This window comes from Uranotaenia lowii, chromosome 3 (assembly GCF_029784155.1).
Source record: "Uranotaenia lowii strain MFRU-FL chromosome 3, ASM2978415v1, whole genome shotgun sequence".
Lineage (NCBI taxonomy): Eukaryota > Metazoa > Arthropoda > Insecta > Diptera > Culicidae > Uranotaenia > Uranotaenia lowii.
This window is the reverse complement of record NC_073693.1, coordinates 35,987,218-36,008,546: the sequence shown is the minus strand read 5'-3', so window position 1 is coordinate 36,008,546 and position 21,329 is coordinate 35,987,218. Positions and strand designations below refer to the sequence as shown.

The following is a 21,329-nucleotide window of genomic DNA, read 5'->3' as shown; positions in this document are numbered from 1 at the left end:
CAAATACTCAACACGTACTCTCCAGCGCCTATTAAGCAACTTCTCTCGAACCTCTCAAAACTCTTCGGTGTCCCTTATGAATTTCTTCTAGGAACTTCTCAAGGTCCCACTGTCCAGAACATTCTCGGAGTATATCAAGAATTCAGGACCTTCAAATTTCTTCTCAAATCCTTTAAAGAATACCCACTGAAAGTCTATAAAGTTTCTACAGAAACTGCTCAATAGTCTATAAGGAACTTTCCAGAGTCCCTTCCATAACCAGGCTACAAAAAAAAAAGAAAAAATCAAGAGAATCGAAGAAGCCGGTCCATAACTCTACAAAGTCCTCTTAAGAAACCTCTAGAGTCTCCTCAGGTTGTTTGCAGGGTTCCTTTAGGTGCATTTCAAAATTTGTTTATTAATTTGTTAACATATCAACGGATCACATGTTGATTCCAATCATTAAATGAATGAAAAACCAATTAGTTTAATCTTTTATATAAATTAAAAATTGAACAAACTACATTAAAGACGCAGTAAAAATTCTTCTTATAAATAGATCCCTCGATGCATAAAAATCAAAATGTTCGGAATAATGGTTGAAAGTCCTGATTATGCCAATCAGTGCATTATTAGCTCCATAGTTGTTCTGACGAAGGGGCGTGTAGAGCTGTAAATTCCGGTTTCGTAGTCCTCAAGGTCGAACGCTTAGTTTAATCGATTCCAAAAGCGAAGAATAGTCAATTCTCGACGCCAACATATCGGAGACAAATAAAATTCGAGTGGCGGCTCGACGTGGAAAAAAATGTGGAGTAATTTTCGCAATGAAACAGTGTCCTCTGGGCCATTAATTACGTTGAACAATTTCAGATCATCGGTGTAGGCTAGCTTCGGTCCTTCAAGCAGAAGAAGAGCGTCATTAAAATTAAATAGAAAAACAAGCGGTTCAAGACAGCTTCCTTGTGAAACCCCTGATGTGACAGGGAACTGTCTGAAATACGAATCCGCCGATCTAACAGTGAATTTCCTTCCGCTCAAGTAACTGCGAAACTGCGAAATAATGCCCAACAACTCTTCTAAATCTGTCCCCTTACACTCCTGCTTAGACTCCTTTCAGAAGTTTTTCGGTTGTTCCTGGAGAAACCTCAGGAATTCTCCAGGAATTGTGAATCTTTTCTCATGGCCTCTTAAGAAAACCCAAAAACATACAAAAATATATTTGGACGTTCACGGAGTTCCAACAGAACGTTATGAAGCCTTTCCAGAATTTACAATTACTTGACAGGAACTCTGCAGAAATTGCAACAGTATAAACCCTCTGAAGCTTCTTCGGGATCCTGCAAACACCTCCTGTTAGGACTACAGGGTTCATTGTACCCTTATCAGAGTGGTTTTTGGAAATTCGCTTCAAAGTCACTTAAAAAGTTTATATCTCTTCTCAGTTTCCTGTCCCCCCGTTCTTTGGAATTATGTGGTTTATAAGAACAGAATTGAAATAAAAATCTAGAACTCTAGTTGCCGAAACAAAATTGAAAATATCAAACTCCAAGCTAAGATAAAAGGGAACATTAATTCACAACAGTATAAAATTGTTCGGAAACTGAATTCGCATCAAAACGATTATGTAATTAATACATTATTTCGAATATTTACGTTTGATGAGCAATAAATTTAAACCCGTTATAGTCCCTGGAGTGTCAACCGGCCCTATGACCATTCGGCCTGATGACTATTCGGTCTATCGACCATTCAGGCTAACTGTCGATCGGCCTAACATGCAAAAAAGCCATAATATGTCTTTTATACCTAGCATAAATTCGGCCCAGCGATAATTCAGCCTAACAACCATTCGGCCTAATGACCATTCGGTTTAATGGCCATTCAGGCTAACGACCTTTTTGCCTAGCATCCGTTCGGCCTGACGACCATTCGGGCTAATGACCATTCGGCCTAACGACCTTTCGGCCTAGCATCCATTCGGCCTTATGACCTTTCAGCCTTACGATCTTTCGGACATACGACCATTCGGCCTATTGACCATTCGGCCTATTGATCATTCGGCTTAACATCCCTTCGGCCAGATAACCTTCGGCCTAATGTCTTATTCGGCCTATTGTCATATTCGGCCAAACATCCGTCGGCCTTTTAATCCATTTGGGCTAACATCTTTCGGCCTATCGGCCTTAGGCTGAATGTCCGGGCCCTGTAGATCAGCTACAAAATGCTCAAAAAAATTTTCTTAGTGTCCAAGAAAGCTGACTTGAAGAGAGTATGTCACTTTTTTTCTTATCATATTTGTGTAAATATTTCAGCGCTAATGTAATTACACCACTAGAATCGGTTTATTTTGCGAAAATCTTGCTTGAATACACTCAAAATCTAGTGCAAAGTTGAATTTAAGTGCAAATAATCTGAGAAATTGCAAATTGACAAAAACTTTGAAAAACCGCTACCTTTGAAAATTCTTCCAAACGTCCACATTACGTCGAAATTTCAGACCATTTTTCGAAATTTTTCTGGTATAAATTAAACAATTTTGGTTCCTTTATTGAAAAGTACATTTCTAGAGTTTGTTTTGATTAGGTCGTATGAGCCACTCAACTAGTTTCGAGAAAATCGCTGTACAAGTTTCGAAACACCTTTTTAATTCTAGTTTTGAAACTATCGTTCAAAAGTGTATGAAAATTTGGTGGCCAACCTAAAAATAGATGATGAATAAGCCTGTGTATTTGATATGGGTATTAGTTTTGTTATTATTAGTCAATGTGTACTTACAACCTTCTGCATTGATTGATTGGCGCCAACGTCCTTTTGCAAATTGATGAATGCTATCATGCAACACGACTGCATTGGTTCAAAACTCATCTTTTCCTTCTGAAGTTGTTTTAAAAACAACCGTAAGCACACATATTACTAGGAATTGTCCACTTGAAGGTTCCTTGCACTGGTGTAGTGCGCGGGACTATCCATCCCAGGTTTGTTTCTACTGGATTGGACACTGCTGGGTATTACCTGTGAATCCCGTAATTCCGCTGTACGATCAAGAACAACGTAAACCTATCCAACGCTAACAAAGATTTGGGGTGCATCTGTTGGTATAGAAAAGAAGACTAATTTCTCAGTTAGTTAAAAGTATGCTTGATTTACTTACCCAACAACAAATTTGAGACGTTCGGGATACTAAGATAGCTTTAGTCACTCTTATTCAAACCACTTCAAACGAATTTCGTTCGAGTTACTATCAGTTTTCACAAAATTCCAATAACCACTGAGCATTTTCTGCGAAAATGCAAAAGAACCGATCAACCAATTCGCCAAACTTTTTTTTAGCGACCTTCTGCATGCACTGCAAATCAGTGCAACACAAAAGGTCGTTAAAACCAATTGCACTCGAAATTCAGAAAATCATTATACGTCTTAAATTCAAATCATAATGTTAAAGTTATTCATTGCCTAAATGAAACCAAGTTTTTATCCTACGTAGAATACATGTTTATAAATCGTCTGCAGTCAATAACTCAATTTTGTTTATAATGGTTCTTACGACCTAATCAAAACAAACTCAAGATTTCTCACATCACTTTTTTAGATTGTTTGTGGTCATTAGAGTGCCCCCAATGACCCGACATCAGAAATAGTTATGCGCTGCAGGCTTAAATTGATCCTAGGCCTAGTACAAGGTTTCATGCCAAAATTTGAGCCTGATCGGATCGCGTTGAGCAACCCCAACGAGCCTAAATTGTCTGGGATTTTGGTACATTTTTTCGGGAAAAACACGAAAATCCAGTTTTTCATGAAGAACTTTGGTCCCCTTCGGCTGATTTCTTTTGAAAATTTTTTTTTAAGTCTAAACTATGAAAAATATTTCATCTGAAGACTGCATTCCGATTCAAGTTAGGACACAAATTTTGAATTGAACCTAAAAAAATAGTTATCTTTTTTAAGGGTGATATTCATCACTATTGAGTGACACTGTTTCGAACATTTTGACGCAGCATTAACAGTGATGAATATAACCCTGAAAAAAGTTACCCCAATTTCAAAGTTTAATAACTTTTTTTTATCATAAGTCAAATCGAAATGCAGTCTTCGGATGAAATATTTGTCATAAGATGCTTTAAGAAAACCCGTTTCAAATCGGCCGAAGGGGACCAAAGTTATTCATGAAAAACTAGATTCTCATGTTCCTCCCAAACGAAATTTCTCAAAATCCCATACAAACATTAGGCTCGTTGAGCGACCCCTGCCCGTGATCCGATCTGGCCCAAATTTGTCATGAGACCTTGTACTAGGCTTAGGATCAATTTAAGCCTGCAGTGCATAACATTTCATAAGCTTGAAATTTCTTATACAAATTTGAGGCAGTCTAGTGGTCATGATTTGAAAAAAAATATATCCTCATGTGCAATGTATAGCTTCTAACTTCAGCTTTCTTGCACACAAAGAGAAATTTTTTAAGCATTCCATAGCTGATCTACAGTCTTTTTTCATAAAGCATGTTTTTTCAGATTTTTCTCAGACTTTAAATAACGGAAATCTGAAGTGTTGTAGGTGAATAATGTCTAAAAAACATATTTGAGTAAAAAACATATTTGAGTTACATTACCAGGTTCCCAAAACTATAAATTTTGTACTAATCAGGTTCCCAAAACTATAAATTTTGTACTAATCAAGTTCCCAAAACTATAAATTTTGTACTAATCAAATCCCTAGCAAAATTTTGTTGGTTTTTTTTCCTTTTCAAGTATAGTTTATTTATTCGTTATAATCCCGAAAATCATCCATATGACGAACTTGACCAAAAATAACAGATCAACATGGACTTACAATTAAACTATGGTAGCCCTAGTAGCTTAAAGCAAGCGCCCCCATACACAATCAAAACTGACCGGTTAACCCGTTTTGTTGCAATCCAAGACGTGACCTGAACGCCATTTCATTTTCTAGGTCTTTACTACTTGGTTAACTGTACATTCAAACATACAAACATACCTCATATGAACATAAATGCGACACCCATTGAACCACACCAGTCCATAAACGTCCCACAAAACCTGACTAAACCCGAACGTGTAACACACTGGGTATATCTCAATACACACCTTCCGACACTAATGAGTATGCAAATCACGATGCAGTTTTCTCCGGCTTTTTTTTTACTTCTCCCTTTCTATTTCACCTTCGCGCGCCATTTCACTGTTGCAAACTTTGTGACCCACTCAATGAGCTTGTTACCCACGTCGGTTACGTGTTTCATCACATGATGCTTGGAAACACGACCTTGACCTTTACGTTGTCAATCAATCCATCACCCTCGTGCTTCCGTTGGTTTCAGTGTTGACCTTGTTTCTTTTTCTCTCGATTTTCCTCGCACCACAACCTCAATGTCCTCGGCAAAAACCCTCTCCTTCCGGTTGCTTCCTCCCACCCCACACACACACACCTTTCTCGTTGCAGACCGGAACATCGCCAGGCGACGGACGTGTTGAAACTGCCCTTCTATGGGGGAGCCCGAGGACAAATCCTGGAGATCCGGAAGAACTCCGATGGAACAGTGGTGAGCAAAATCCTTCGTGGTGAAGATGATGAAATGGAACTAAAAGTCCATCAGCTCGTAGACGATCTGAAGAACAACGAGGAGATTCTGGCCGAGGACGAGGAAATCAAGGCGTCGGATCAATCCTTTGGGGACTATCTGCTGAACATCCAGAAGGCGGCCGCATCGCTGGTGACGCTCCAGGAACAGGTCAAGAAGTCGGGCAAACTTTCCGGGGATCAGAAGAAGGTCTACACCGAAAATCTGGAGAAGCTCGGAGTAGCCGCCCAGAAGTTGGCCCAAATTCAACAACAGGAAGACGATAACGATGCTATTAAGTTCCTTTTCGATAGTAAGATCCTAACAATTCTTAAGTTATTTATTCTTAAAACAACCCTATTTCTCTCGTAGCAGAATACGACCAATCGCCGGCGGAGAAGGGAGACAAGAAGAAGACGACGTACAAGATCACTTCGTTCCCCGGCTTCAAGGGCAAGGAGAGCGAGGATAAGATAACCAAGAAGAAGGAGGAAGAGGAAAATGTTGGAGAGGAAGAGGGAGCCACAAGCACCAGTGGAGATAGCGATAGTGTTCAGGTGCACTCACCCGAGAAGGAAAATTCGATCGCCGAAGCTAAGCCCGTTGGTAAGTTCAGCTTATTTTTTTTATTTTCCATTTAAAAAAAAAAAAATAATGAATTTCATTCAAAAACAGGCAAAAGTTTTAAAAATTCATTGAAAGGGTATCCTGACTTTGCAGTCCGGTGACATATTTAGTTCAGATCTATATTTCTGTGCTATGGCATTTAGAAGTTAGAAAATTCATAAGTCTAAGTTATAGTTAGTTTTTGATCGATTCTTGATCCTTAATTTAAGTCAGGTTGCAGGTTTCTAGTATCAGAAATAAAAGAAATCAAAGAAAAAAAATATTCGCAGTTTAACCGTATATATTGGAAGTTTGACGGCTAGTATTTTTATTCAGGCGCATCCAAATAAAAAAAAATCTTCTGGGTCCCTCAATGTTTTCATGAAATCTTTAATTTTGCATCATAACTTTTCATGGACGCACCCTAAGAGCCTAGACAAAAAAACTTCTTAATAATACCTTGAGTGTTTATTTGAAACTCCTCGCTTAAAATCTCCATTTATCTCTTGTTACTCAACCGATTTGAACAAACTTTATAATTTTAGAAATCATTCAGCATATTCAGCTACAACATACATTTTCTGCTACCTATCTCTAGTCTAAGAAAAAAAAAATCGAAAAACTTGTTTCGGAAAAAAAATCTGTACACACTCATTTGGCGCTACCCCTTATAGTGTAGTTTTGATGCGTTATCGGATAAGACTGGGTTAACTCCTTTTTCGTGTTCATAGTCTTTGTACCCTTTATAGGGTTGTGGGAAAGTTCATATAACGCCCCATGTGGCTAATACGCGCCACTCGTGTTTTGAAGAATCTTCAACATTTTAAGCCTGCAAAATATTACCGACTTGTTTTAAATGCCGTGATTGACCATGGCAAGTATGAATTTTTTCTTAAAATACCCCTTTTTCTTCATTTCAATCTAAATTTTAAAACACTTTCAATAAGGTGTCACCAAGCAAGGAAAAATAAATAAGACAATATTTTCTGACCCATCGATAGAGGGGAATCTAAGCTATGATTTCATGCTGAAGAAATTAACTGAACTCGCAAAGATATGCTTTTTATGGATATGTTTTGCTCGTGTGCTCGTTATAACGTGCCAATCATAAAATACTGAATAGAGTATTAATTTTTCAAAACGAGTAATTTTCATTGAAAGTGAACAAAAAGTCAAAAACCATTTTTTGAACGTTAATTTTGCCCACAAAAAATTTTGATTTTCTTTCCAGTCAAAGTGTTTGTAAGTATTAGTGTGTTTCGTTCTTCGGCTGCTTTCGGGTGTGTTCGGCTGCTAGGCGCGTATTGAATATACAGCGGCCCGTATATGCAACACAGTTTTGTTCTGTTGCTTTGAATATGGTTTTGAAAAATCAAGTTTTTAAAACAAATGAATGAATTTGAGTAATAACAAATCATAAGCATTTGTAGAAAACAGTTTTCTCCAACGACTACAATCGTTATTTACACAAAATGCACGTGGAATACATAGCAAATCAACGATTCGCTTAGGTGGGGCATAATAGAGCATGTTCCCCTAAATAGGCTTTACAATTGACGTCGAATTTACACATTATTTCTAACGCTTGCCCCCTCGGTGGAGTTTTGAGCAGTTATTTGTGGTTAGAAATATTACATGCAAGTGGAAAAATCGGATGAAAGAAAAATTTTCATTTGTTATGAAACATATGTTGACTTTTTAATTCAGAAATTTAACTAATTTCAGAAACTTACACTTAATACACACATAATTGTCACTATAATTTTTGGGGAACTGAAATGAAGAAAGAAAATTCGTCAAAGATCATACTAACTGTGCAGCCAATGATTGAATTTGTGTTAATTTGTGGCAATTTGTTAAAGAAAATTAGAAGGTTTGAATTCAAATGAGAGAAACAAGTTCTCAGAGTTCCAGCCTGCGGCTGAAAACCTCTTGAATAAAGACAAAAAAAAAATTCTCAGAGTGAGTGAAAATGTGCTAATTGTTTTAATTTGTGAAGCAGTTGTGGAGTTTTGATCATTACCACTCCAAATGCAAAGAATTCTCTCTTGATTTTAATCCCTTGATAATTTCCTTCTTTATGGAATCGGCATGTCTGTTCGGCTCTGGCAATAGGAAGAATGAATCTGAAAAGAGTTGAAACTTCTGGTTATCTTATATATAAAAATGGAGGCGTTTTCTTTGTAACAACATCACGTATGAATGGTCGGTCGGAATGAAGTGAAATTTGGTATCCGAAGGTTTTTTGGGTCAGAGATGGTTTGTATAATAGTTTCAAGAATCTCACTTTTGATGAAAGGAGGGTCCCAATACAAATTCAACTTTATTTGTTACGATTTCCATAAGAATCTATTCGAGAGCACGGTGCAGTTCAGGACGTGAAGATGAAATCAAACATTTATTGCGATTTATACTTAAGAAGGTAAAACGAAGTTTACCGGGTCAACTAGTTTGATTATATTTTAACTAATGTTAAACTAACTTACCCTCAAAGCCTTTCTTGAAGAGTCTCAATAGTTTCCGGCTCGCTTCTGCAGATCGCCCACCGCAAAGAATAAAATTGTCGCCTTTCATTTGATCTTATCGTGCCTTTTGTTTCCACCACAATACGGATGAAATTTTGACAAGCTCTGAAATTACACACCTTAAAGCGTATCCGGGCTGTTCGATATAATGTGTAATATTGAGCCGGTCATATTTTTACAACTTTCATCAGCTACAAAATGATCAGAGAAATTTTCACTTAGTGTTCAAGAACGCTGAAGTTAGCTATACGTTGCGCAAAGTAATATAGTTAGGGGAACATGCTCTTTAATGCCCCATCTAGGCTAAGGTTGCCAGGTTGCCCGGTTTTATCCGGGTTTGCCCGGATATTTAATACTAAATTTGAGAACAGTCCGTCTCGGCCCGATTGCCCGGATTTCATTGAAAAATGCCCGAATTTTGCCCGGATTTATTCACTTTATTTGGCAAATTAAATAAAAAAACAACAACAACCTCCATAACGAAATTTTTTGAGCAAGTTTTATGAAAATAATTATGAAAGGTTTTTTGGAAGCCAAAAATGCGGTTCAAAATCTATGGATAAATTTCGATGACAAAAAATGTTTTTTTTTTCTTGATTTTTCTTGAGGAGTTTCTGAGTTTTGAGAAAATGTGCCCGAATATTGCCTAGATTTATGGTCGTCGATTTGAATTCGAGTGCCCGGATTTTGCCAGGTTTTTATATAAAAATTGTCCGGTTTGTCCGGCCCGGATACGTGCTGAAAAAATTCTGGCAACCTTAATCTAGGCGAATCGTCAATTTGCCATGTATTCCATGAACATTTCGAGTAAAAAACGAGTGAACTCGTTGAAGAAAAGTGTTTTCTACAAATACCAATGTTGTTTTCATTACTTGAATTCGCATAACTGCTTCAAAAGCTTAATTTTTTAAAACCTTATCAAAAGCCTCGTAGCTAAACTGTGTTGCGAATTCGCGCCGGTGAGTATTAAACACGCCAAACACACCCGAAAATATCCAAAGACCAAAAACACATTAATTCTAACAGATTTTTTGACTGGAAAGAAAAATCAAAATGAACTAAATGGAATTAAAAAAAAATCAATGTTAATATTTTTGCGCTGAATTATTCCTAAGAAGTGGTTTCTACACTTTATAGCCATTTCCAATGAAAATTGACCGTTTTGAAAAATTATGCTATTTTCAGCATTTTATGAGTGACACGTTATATCGAGCACATGGGCCGCGATAAAACATATTTACCCATAAAAAGCATATTTTAGCGAGTTTTGTATGATTTTTTAACACTAAGACGTAGTTTAGATTCTCCTCTATCGATGTATCATAAAATATTGTCTTATTAATTTTTCTTCGCTCGATGACACCTTATTAAAAGTGTCTTAAAACATGAATCGTGATATAGAAAAAACTGAATTGTAACATTTTTACAAATCAGGGGCATTTTAAGGAAAAATTCATACTTGCCATGGCGAAACACAGCATTAAAAACAGATTGGCAGTATTTTACATGCTTAAAATGTTATAGTTTGATGAAAATACGAGTGGCGCGTATTAGACACATGGGGCTTTGAATGAACTTTCCCTCTTTTACATTTTTTAAAGATCATGACCTCAAAACCCTACTTTGTTATCCATGAACTGCCAGTATTGTTTTAGCCACAGTAGATAAATTTTAAAAAGAGGATTGGAAAGTTGACGTAATTTGAAACATTTTGACATCTCAATTTTGTTAAGCAGTTTTTTTATTACTGAATAACATGAGTATATTGATTTACTAACTTCGTACAGAGTGTTCAATAAGTTCGAATACAAATTAAAATAACGATAATTTAAAATTAACTGAACAGAATTTTTTTTACTCAAATGGAAAGGTAATTTAATAATGGCCAATCACACCTTTTGTTTTGGTAAATTTTTACTTCAAACCAATTCTAATGTTATGAAATCGCTTGGTACATCTTTGTACCTGAAAATAATCACATTTTCGTAGGTGATGGAAAGAATTAGAGAAACATGAGGTATCAAAGAACGAAAGAACATAAGCCGTAAATTTCATGAATTTTTTGAAAAAGATACAACGGCTCACCGGTAGGACTTGAACCTGAACTTGACCTTGAACCTTAAGAAAATCAACCATAAAAAACAATCGGCTTGTGAAGAAAAAAGTTATTGATGAAAAACCAGTATTTTTTGTTCCTCCCGAGCAAAATACCTTAGAATCCTTTTCACGTTTGAGACTCAAGCAACCCCCCTCCCTATGGTCAAATCTTTCTGAAATTTGGCATGTGACCTTTTGGTAAGCTAATCAATAATTTTGATTTGTAGCGAGTTAGATTTAGCATGTTGATTTCTTCCTATACTATGATAGGTTTACTGTGGTTTGTTAAATCATTAAATAATGCCAAAATTACTGTTTTGTTAAAGTAGCCATAACTTCTTCAATTATCAATCGATTTTGATAAATAACCACTTGAAATCTTTGTTTTCAATTGGCATTAAAGAGCAATAGAAAAACAGATTTTTTAAATGTTATCATCGTGTCTAAAACTTTCGCTGAAAAAAAATTTTCTCAAAAAAATCGTTTTTTATAATTTTTCTTTCATAAAGTCACTAATATCAACAATACTGTTGATCAAACGCAAAAATGGTGTTAGGGCGATCGATGGAAAATTTATCAATTTTTCGTCTGCACCAGTACTTTTTGTGTAAAAAGGCTGATAAAAAACGAAGACTAAATTAAAATTAATTATTCGACACCAGGAAAAGTTTGTCTGATGATAGCACTAAACTACTCTAACAAAAAGTTAGATGTAGGGGAGAATGAGGATACTTGATCCCTGGGGATACTTGATTCCTTAGCTATATCTCGAAACGGGAATGTCTTACAAAGGTCAAATGTTCTAGAAAAATGTGCCAAAATGAGCAAAATAACAATGCTTGTAGTTTAAAATTTTCTAACAAAATACCTGTTTGAGTAATTGAACTTTGTTTGAAAAATTTCACAAAATGTAACTTGAAGATCTTTTTTCATAACTTTAAAATGTTCCTTACATGGGAAAATTATGAAAAAAATATTTGTTCCAATGTATCAATCGTTCGAGCGTAAAATTAACTTCATAATGCCATATTTTCAAAGCAATGGAAAATTCTCAACTTTTTTCAGAAAAAGTTTTCTAAAATGTTGATTATGGGTAGAATTGATCCCCTAGAGTTGGGTACAATTGATCCCCCTTCCAAACGGCATATTCTTCTTCTGAATTGATCGTTATGATTGCTGATTACGATATAACTAATATTCATCCAAAAACTATTATTTATCAAACAATTGTCTGAAGAAAAGATCAAAAATAATTAATTTTCTCTTAGTTATAAAAAATAGCGCCTTTAAGTATGCAATGTTATTAGCGTTGAGACAAAGTTATAGAATTTTCTTCTTATGTCTGCTATAAATTGTGAAATGAGAACAAAGATGACCAAAATAGTCAATTAACATTCTATCTTGGGGTTTTGTTTGATTTTTAAACAAGGATTAAGGCTTCCTGAATAAAAGATCAAGTCTCCTTCAATAGGGGATCAAGTCTCCCTTAACTTCAGAAAAATCGCATTTTTTATACTCCCACGATAATGCTTCTAGTTCATCAACGGGTTCAAGTATCGTTCTAATTTTTGGAGCATAGAAACTTGAAGTTACAAGCTGTCAGAAAATGTCAAAGACAGCGAGTTGCTAAATTTTTCCAAAAAGATATGGTGAAAATAAGAAAAGGGGATCAAGTATCCCCACTCTCCCCTATATGCTACGGCTTTACCACACCATTTGGTTGAAAAGTGTATTCGAACTTATTGAACATACTGTATATTGTATCGGTTTGTGGTTAAATTTGCATCAACAAATATAGCCAGTCCTCCTTCTGTCGAATTTTTAATTGTTAAATTTTTGTGTTTGAGATTAAAGAAGCATTTTGCAAATCAGCCGCTTCACAAGGTGATTCAGCAACTTTTTTTTATTATTTTTTAAGTATACGTGTATCCTGCTCCTCTTCGGCTCATTTGGGCTGCATAAGTAAAAACATCCATTAGCACATTTTCACGAAGAGTGTGGGTTTTCTGCGCTTACTTCTTTCGCTTGATTCAGAGAACTCAATGAGAGTTCGACCATTCGATAATTTGTAGGAATAATTTCACATGTGAATCTAACCAACTTTTATTTTCAGTAACAAATCAATCCCTGTGGTAAGATGACGCAGTTCATCTTTTTTTTCTGAACTGGGTATTAAAACGATCCAACTGAAGATTTGATTTCATCTGGAGTGCATCGTGAAATTTCAATAAGCTTCTTCTCTTAAAATGTTAGCTTTGCTTCCTCAGAGCCATTTTCTTACTTCATAATTATTCCCTAGAGCTCAGCTCTGGAAAAAAAACGTTCATTTCGTTCATAAAATATGAAATAGATACTCGGCCAATTCGTGAATAAAAATTCAACAGATTTATTTGTTAAACTTGAAAAATAAAGAATAGTTTTAATGTTTTTTTAATCCACAATTTTACTTTTATAAATGTTATACGAATTAATCAGAAATTAAAGTTCAAAATAAAGTAAATATTTCAATGATTGAATTTTTTTGTTATTTTTGTTTTTAATTTTTTTTCTTATTTTTTAATCAGGCATCAGGGGATTTTATTATCTGACAATTTGCGCCGGGGGTCTTTAGATCTTGTCCAAAATTTAAAATTGGGTTCATTTTACGACTTTAAAACACATGTATTTTTTCAGATTTCTAACATCATTATTTTTCGAGTTAGCATCGGTTTGATTGGTTAAAATTTAAAGTCAGTTTTGTTGCAAATACTCTACACCCAAAATTCAGCCTCTGTGCCAATGACGTGTAGTCAATTACATAGCATCATCGGTACAAGAAGATAACGCGAACGGTGCTGATTCGATTTGCTCCCACCGGCATTAACCTCCCAAGTTAACCGAATTGCGTATGTCTGAAAGAAACAAAATAAAAACGAATTCACGTCCCTCCCTATCGCATCACAAGACGAAGAAGGATAGAAATAAATACCGGCCAACACCAGGCAGCCAGCGAACCGAGCACTGTGCGTGTGTAGCAAAAGCAACAACAAACATATTCCTTCAATTCAATCTGCCGGCAAACGCGTGTTTAGCAAAAGCAACAACAAAAATATTCCTTCAATTCAATCCGCCGGCAAACAACCACGGCCAAGCTGTGCGTGTGTATGTAGTAGAAGCAACAAAAAAAAACATTGCTTCAATTCAATCCAATGGCAAACAACAACGGCTAAGCTGTGCGTGTGTATGTAGCAAAATCAACAACAAAAACATTCCTTCAATTCACCGCCAAACAATTACCGGCCAAGCAGCCCGGCTTTAGCAGCTGTGTATATGTAGCGTGTGTATGTAATAGCAGGCAGTAAGCAAAGCACAGTTCTCATTCAATGGGTTTCCCGTTTCCCGTTCCCCTACCCGTTTCCATCCGAAACAAAGGAATACCTTGAAAGGAGGCCAAACGCCGGGAAGAATCCGTCGTACGTTATTTTTTTGTGATTGATCGGTGGCAGAAAGCCTATGACAAATAGCCCTCATCTTGCACACTGGTTAAGATGTCGGACTGGCAAGACGATGTAATTGGTGATTAGAGTTCGAATCTCCCTACGGCGCTGTGGTTGTTATTTTTATTTTCTTGTTTCTGGGATGGATTATCCAATAGGAACGAAATCCCTTTAAATGTTTTTCTTGTTTCGCTTGAATGTAGTGGTCATGAATAATTTTGGTTGGAAGCCGAGTCCTTATGCCAGTTACGGTTTTTCAAACATACCGTCTTCGGCACAGTGCACATTTCAGAGCATTATCGGCACAGAGATTTGCTAAAAAGGCATTGGATTTCTGCAACCTCTTCTATGGGTGTACAGAGCACAAAAAAATAGTGTTTTTCATCTGCTTCGATAAGATCTTTTGTTTCCATATTGTCAGAAGTGCGCGCTACCTCCATATGTGAGTGCAGTTGTTCGACCATTGTTTTTCGATGCAAAAAAAGAGATTTATTGTCATTATTTCTTTCATAACTCTTCAAGGGATTGCTGGCCTACTTTGATGTCTTCAGATGAAAGTTGTATCATAAAAAATATTCATCGATGCAGACGGTACTTTTAGACGCCATTTAAAGCTGATTTAAAATTTGTCATGTTGAAGGTCATTAATTAATTTTTTTAAGTATTTTATTTGAAAAGCTAATAAAATTTCTATGCATTTTGATGTGCTATTTTATAATTTCCGTAGAAAAATTACAGAGTTATTTAGCTTTGAAAAATGGTTATTTTTTGTTTACTAGCTTTTGTTTGCTAACTAGAAAAATAAAAATATCAGAAATCTTTTTTTTTTTTTTTTTTTTAAAAAACGAGCACACACACATAGGATCTCAGTGAAACTTCATGTTTCTTTGAAGAGATTTTCTTTCCTTAACTCTAAGCGTACATCTTTCGAAGTTATAATGGCTAGCATTTTACAAATGCTAAAACCAATAGACCACAGAAAGTGTACTATGTATGCCATGACCGGGATTCGATCTCATGAACCTTGGCGTAGAAGACTTGAGCTTTAACCACTACGCCAAGCCGCTGGCTAATAATCTTAAAAAATACAAGTATTTATAAGTCGTTAAAATGAACAAAATTTTCAATTTTGGGGAAAATCTGAAGACCCGCGGGGCTATCCCGTCAGGTAATGAAAAAAATCCCCATCTGTCATCAATCCAACAGTAGCTTCCAACAGCAAAAAGCAAAAAAAGGGGAAAAAACTTATTTTTCAACTTATAAGTTGGAAATTTTACGAATGCGGAAGAATGCGGATTTGTTTTTCTTTAGGACATGGTTTATGAAGTTATGAATTTTCATATGGTGGCAAGAATGTTGCTTGGAACATAAACAAAAATACAATTAACAAAATAAACGATTTTAAAAGATTCATAAGCATTGTCTTAATTACTCATTTGCTTCCACTTATGCTTAAATTTAATATTTTAACCTTCATTCAAATTCTCCATTTCAAAATTTTAATTCAAGTCGCTTCTGAAGCATGTAATTACACGTTGAACTATGACGCACTTCTTATACGGTTTGAAGCCAAATTCGAGCTGATCATAACATTGAAGTTACGGAAGCCACTTTTGCTAATATACAAATCAAATGCCATAAAATTGCTGGCACATTGTGTCAAAAGTGTTGAAGATTTAAATAAACATAAAAATTTTTATTTTTGGTCAGGTTTGTGGGTGAAATACTCATCTGTAAGCTGCTAGCGGTAGTTTGCGCTGAATTATGACTATTCAGAACATATTTCACATTTTCATCTATATATATAAAAAGCAATTATCTGTATGTTTGTTTGTTTGTTTGTTTGTTTGTTTGTTTGTCCTCTATAGACTCAGCCGTCTTAAGAGCTAGAGATCAGAAATTTGGCATGGATGCTCATTAGGACCAGGAATGACCTTCTGAAGGGAGTCGTCCATACAAGACAAATATTGTTTTCACGTTATTGACGTTATTTTCCGTCGGATTGTGATGAAATTTTGCGCATGAGTGTTTTGAGAAACGAGCAATCGATTACAGTTATCAAATTTAGGGTCAGATCTGATTAATGTTTTCGCGATATTGGCATTATTATACATCAATTTGTGATTGAGAGACGAGCAGTCGATTACAGTTATCATATTTAGGGTTAGTGGTCGGCAAAAGGGGTCGTCCATATCAACTGATTAATGTTTTTGCGATATTGGCTTTATTTTACATTGGATTGTGATGAAAATTTGCACATGAGTGTTTTGAGAGACGAACAATCGATTACAGTTATCAAATTTAGGGTCAGGGGTCGGCCAAAGGGGTCGTCCATATTCATTGATTAATGTTTTTGCGATATTGGCGTTATTATACACCGGATTGTGATGAAAATTTGCACATGAGTGTTTTGAGAGATGAGCAATCGATTACAGTTATCAAATTTAGGGTCAGGGGTCGGCCAAAGGGGTCGTCCATATCAACTGATTAATGTTTTTGCGATTTGGCGTTATTATAGTTCGTATTGTGATGAAAATTAGCACATGAGTGTTTTGAGGGACGAGACATCGATTTCATGTTTTGAATGTCGGATCAGAAGTCGGCTGAAGGAGCCGTCCATAATCACTGATTAATGTTTTTGCGACACATGGGAGTTTAACAGAAAAGATAATTGATTTCAGCTGTCAAGTTCTGAATCGTGGTAAAAAAAAGGCCGTCCATGTCAGTTGCCTACTGTTTTCGCGATATTGTGGTGATCATGCATCGGATTGATGAAAATGTTCAGATGAGGGTTATAAACTATGAGCAATTGACTCCAGGTAGCATGTTCCGTGTCAAGGGTCGGCGAAAGGGGCGTCTATATTTACTGTTCACTGTTTTCAAGTTCCTGACGTTATTTTACATATAATTTGAAAAGAAAAAATGGCACAAGGGAGTATTGAGGAAGGTAAAATTGGTTTCAATTATCGAATTTCGGGCCATGGGACAGAAAAAGAGGGTTTCATTGAAAGTTCGGTGTTTTGTGCAATAATTTTGTTGGAGGCAGTTAATTGATACCAATTTAAGTGTGAAGGTCAAGCAAAAGAGTCGTGCACATAAACAAATAGTACATGTTTCTGCCATAATGTCTAGATTTTGCAACCGATCGAGAAAAAAACACTCTCACATAAATTTTAATAAAAATCCAATCAACCGTTTAATTTGAATTTCAAGTAATAGTAATAGTAGCGACTTTAAACACTGTTGAATATTTTCCCCAAAATTGTCGAAAGAATATTTCGAATTCATTTTCTAAACTCATTTTGACGTACCAATGATTTAAAGCGAAACGAAGTTCGTACGGGATCAGTTAGTTTATTATATTTTTGTAATGTTTCACAGGCAGAGTATAAATTTTTCAAACATTATAGTTGACATGGTTACTGATTTTCCCTCAAATCTCAAATCTGATTTGACTACTAGCCAAGCTTCAAGGGACTGGAAAAGCTTGACTATCAACATGGATTTCTGTTCGCGCGATGGATGTCATTTTTCAAACCACGTTCGTCAGAGCAAGTTGACGGCGTCGATCCTAAGCATGTTTGTATGATTCGAAATTTTTTGAGCACAGTGAACTGGGGGAACATTGATCACTTTTTTAATTCAATTTCGAATATTTTGGAAGGGTTTGCTTTTTTGTAACACTCAAAAGTTTTAAAACACTTACTGAGGTAAGGAGTATAAAGCATGACCGACCATTGATAGCAGAATATTCAAGCGACATAAGTGGCTATAACTAAATGTTTGTTACAAAAACAGATTTCATGTTTCCGGGTAATTTTTATCCCTATGGTTTTTACGTATATCAACATCTTCAAAATTACACCCAAAATTCAGCCTCTGTGCCAATGGCGTGTAGTCAATTTCATAGCATCATTGGTACAAGAAGATAACGCGACCGGCACTGATTCGATTTGCGCCCACCGGCATTAACCTCCCAGCGTAACCGAATTGCGTATGTCTGAATGAAACAAAATAAAAACGTTTTCGCGTCGCTCCCAATCGCATCACAAGCCGAAGAAGGATGGAAATAAATACCGGCCAACACCAGGCAGCCAGCGAACCGAGCACTGTGCGTGTGAATGTAGCAGAAGCAACAACAAAAACATCCTTCTAATTCAATCAACGGGCAAACACGGCTAAGCTGTGCGTGTGTATGTAGCAAAAGCAACAACAAAAACATTCCTTCAATTTACCGGCAAACAACACCGGCCAAGCTGCCCGGCTTTAGCAGCTGTGTATATGTAGCGTGTGTATGTAATAGCAGGCAGTAAGCAAAGCACAGTTCTCATTCAATGGGTTTCCCGTTCCTTCACTCCCGTTCCCTTTCCCGTTTCCATCGCAAGACAAAGGAATGCATTGAAAGGAGGCCAAACGCCGGGAAGCCGCCGTTGTACGTTTTTTGTGATTGATCGGTAACAGAAAACCTATGACAAATATACCTCGTCCTGCATGAAGCTCGAATAGTACACTGGTTAGAATGTCGGACTAGCAAGACACTACAATTGGTGATGTGAGTTCGATTCTCACTACAGCGCTGTGGTTTTAATTTTTATTTTCTTGTTTCTGGGATGAATTATCCAATAGGAAGGAAATCCCATAAAATGTTTTTCTTGTTTCGCTTGAATGTAGTGGTCATCATTTTGGTTGGGAGCCGAGTCCTTATGCCAGTTACGGTTTTTCAAACATACCGTGTTCGGCACAGTGCACATTTCAGAGCATTATCGGCACAGAGATGTGCTAAAAAGGCATTGGATTTTTGCAACCTCTTCTATGGGTGTATTGTTTTTTGCCTATTAGAAAAGAATTCTTAAAACATCAATAATAGTTATTTTTGTTTGGGCTTCATTGAATTTTTCAACGTTTTGTTTCAAAAACAAATTTCCTCAAAATATGGAAACATTTAGGGGCAAAATTTATAAACAATTTTCATTATTCTTTGGCCTAAATGAAATTTTACCACCATGCGATTCCCTAGGTCCTTCCACTGGACCTATGTTCTATTTTTATTCAAACTAAACCATTTGATAGGGTTTTTAGCCATTTGTTCTACATAGGCTTTCTCATAGAAAATGTCCGTTTTTGTTTTTAAATATCTAAAAATCATCATTGAATTACCTTTAAAATAACTCTCAAACTATATCTATAAAAGGAAAAAAATCTCATTTTGGAATCCTCACATTTTCGCACCATTCATTCTGAACTCAAAATCTTATGGGTGAAATTCGGTTTTTGCCTGCCTTTCAGGAGCTGCGCCAAAACTGTTTTTTTAAGAACATATAAAAGTTATCATTAACAACAAATTTTAATCATCAAATTTAATTTTAGGTCTTGCCATTGCCGGTGAGGGAGGTGTTGCGTCTTCGAAGCCCGTTGCCACTGCCGTCGTCGGAGATGGAGGTCTAGCCGTAGCTCGCCCGGTGGCAACTGCCATTGCCGGAATCAAGCCAAGCGAACTCGGCTCCCTGGGACTCCCGATTGCCGTCAACAAGAAACTCATCACCAAGGGAAAGTATGGACTGGTAACGGCTGATCAGGACGCTACTGCGGGTTTGCTGGTTGGGCCAGGTTTCCAGGAAGCTCGCGTTTCCCAGAACGAAATCGAAGCCGAAATTGACGATGCCCGTCAACAGGTTGTGGAAACTATGATCCCTCAGTTTGATACTGAAAAGTTCTTGGCAGGGCTGAGATTAAAGGCCAAACAACAACAGCAAGTTCAGCAGGTTCAACAACCCACCAGCTTAGGACAACCCCAGGTCTTGCCCTTTGGATCCTCCAATATCATACCCCAATCGTATCCTTTCGTGAGTGATTACGTGTCGGCGCCCCAATTTCCGGTCTATACCCCGTACATGCCCTACTACAGCTGGAATCCGTACAACTCGCTAGCCTACATGGCTGCAGCCTATCAACAGCAACAACAGCAGCAGCAGCTGGCATTTCAGTCCCAGTACAATCCCTACGTTTATGCCACGACGGCCGCAGCCGCGCCGCCCTCCTTTCAGCAATATGATTATCCTCAACGAGCTTTTTACACCGCCGCAGCCGCAGGATCCCTCACGCCAACCCTGGCCGGAACAGCCGCAGGATCGGCCGCTGCTTACCCGAGTTATTACAATTATCCATCCTACTCAACCCCGTCGCCATATAGATTTTTCTACTATTAGCTTCCTGATCCATCCGCCAGGTGGCGGTGAGCCTTACATTCTGAGCGTCACCTCCAATGGCCGATAGTTGAAGGCAGCTGGCAACTGAAAAGACTTAAAACCCACTCCCCCCCTCCCTCAGTCATCCGGAAGCACGTGGATTGCCTTCGAGAATCCAAAAACGAGAGAAAATCGAGAAAAAAAAGTTTCAGTCAAAAGCTTGGGGTGCATTTTGTAGATCGTCCCAAGAAGATTTATAGAAAAATATCCAATCAGAGGCAGAGCCTTTTCAAGGACATAAATCAATTCCAACCCGGGAGGAAAGAATCGTTTTGGCGAAGATCTACGAGACACCACTAAAGTTGTTAACACTCTAACGCTAGAATATTACTTTAAATAGAAACTCATAAAGGAAAATTGCAAAAAAAAATACTTAAGAAGGCACTTCCGGATGAGTTTTGAATCGATACAAAAACAATGTTTAGGTTAAGCTTCAAATCGCTTTTGGAAAGCGATTTCTTTGATGAATTATAAATAAATTCTCTAGATAGATCGACGAATGCAGAATGCTTCTACAAACATAAATAGCATTTTAGGTTACTAGCCGTAAGTTCTTGTGCGCGACAAACAAACTAAAAGTGATAAGTAAACGGAACTAAAAGAAAAAAAAAACACGATGAATAAATTTCGAAAATTAAAACTAGACTTGTTCAGTATTGACGAAAATCTCCCTACAAGAAATAGTTAGTAAAAACTACTTTAAGCAAAAATTGAAGCAAACAGTCATTTTCAAAAGAATCTATCCCGAAAATTTGGATTTGGATCCCAAATTTCGGTCGAAATCACGAAAAAAGCTTAGTAAGGCCAGAAAATGCACTATAAATTA

At 36.8% G+C, this 21,329-nt stretch overlaps 1 protein-coding gene across 1 annotated transcript in view; it reads left to right on the top strand.

The window, feature by feature from the left end:
* LOC129752090 (uncharacterized) overlaps positions 1-21,112 on the top strand; it is a 138,098-nt gene extending 116,986 nt beyond the window's left edge. Inside the window, exons 5-8 of the mRNA XM_055747884.1 lie at positions 92-129; positions 5,437-5,867; positions 5,927-6,160; positions 19,626-21,112. Coding sequence (XP_055603859.1) covers positions 92-129; positions 5,437-5,867; positions 5,927-6,160; positions 19,626-20,464 — 1,542 coding nt within the window. The 3' untranslated portion in view covers positions 20,465-21,112. The remainder of the gene's footprint in view (positions 1-91; positions 130-5,436; positions 5,868-5,926; positions 6,161-19,625) is intronic.
* Positions 21,113-21,329: the final 217 nt, after the last annotated feature.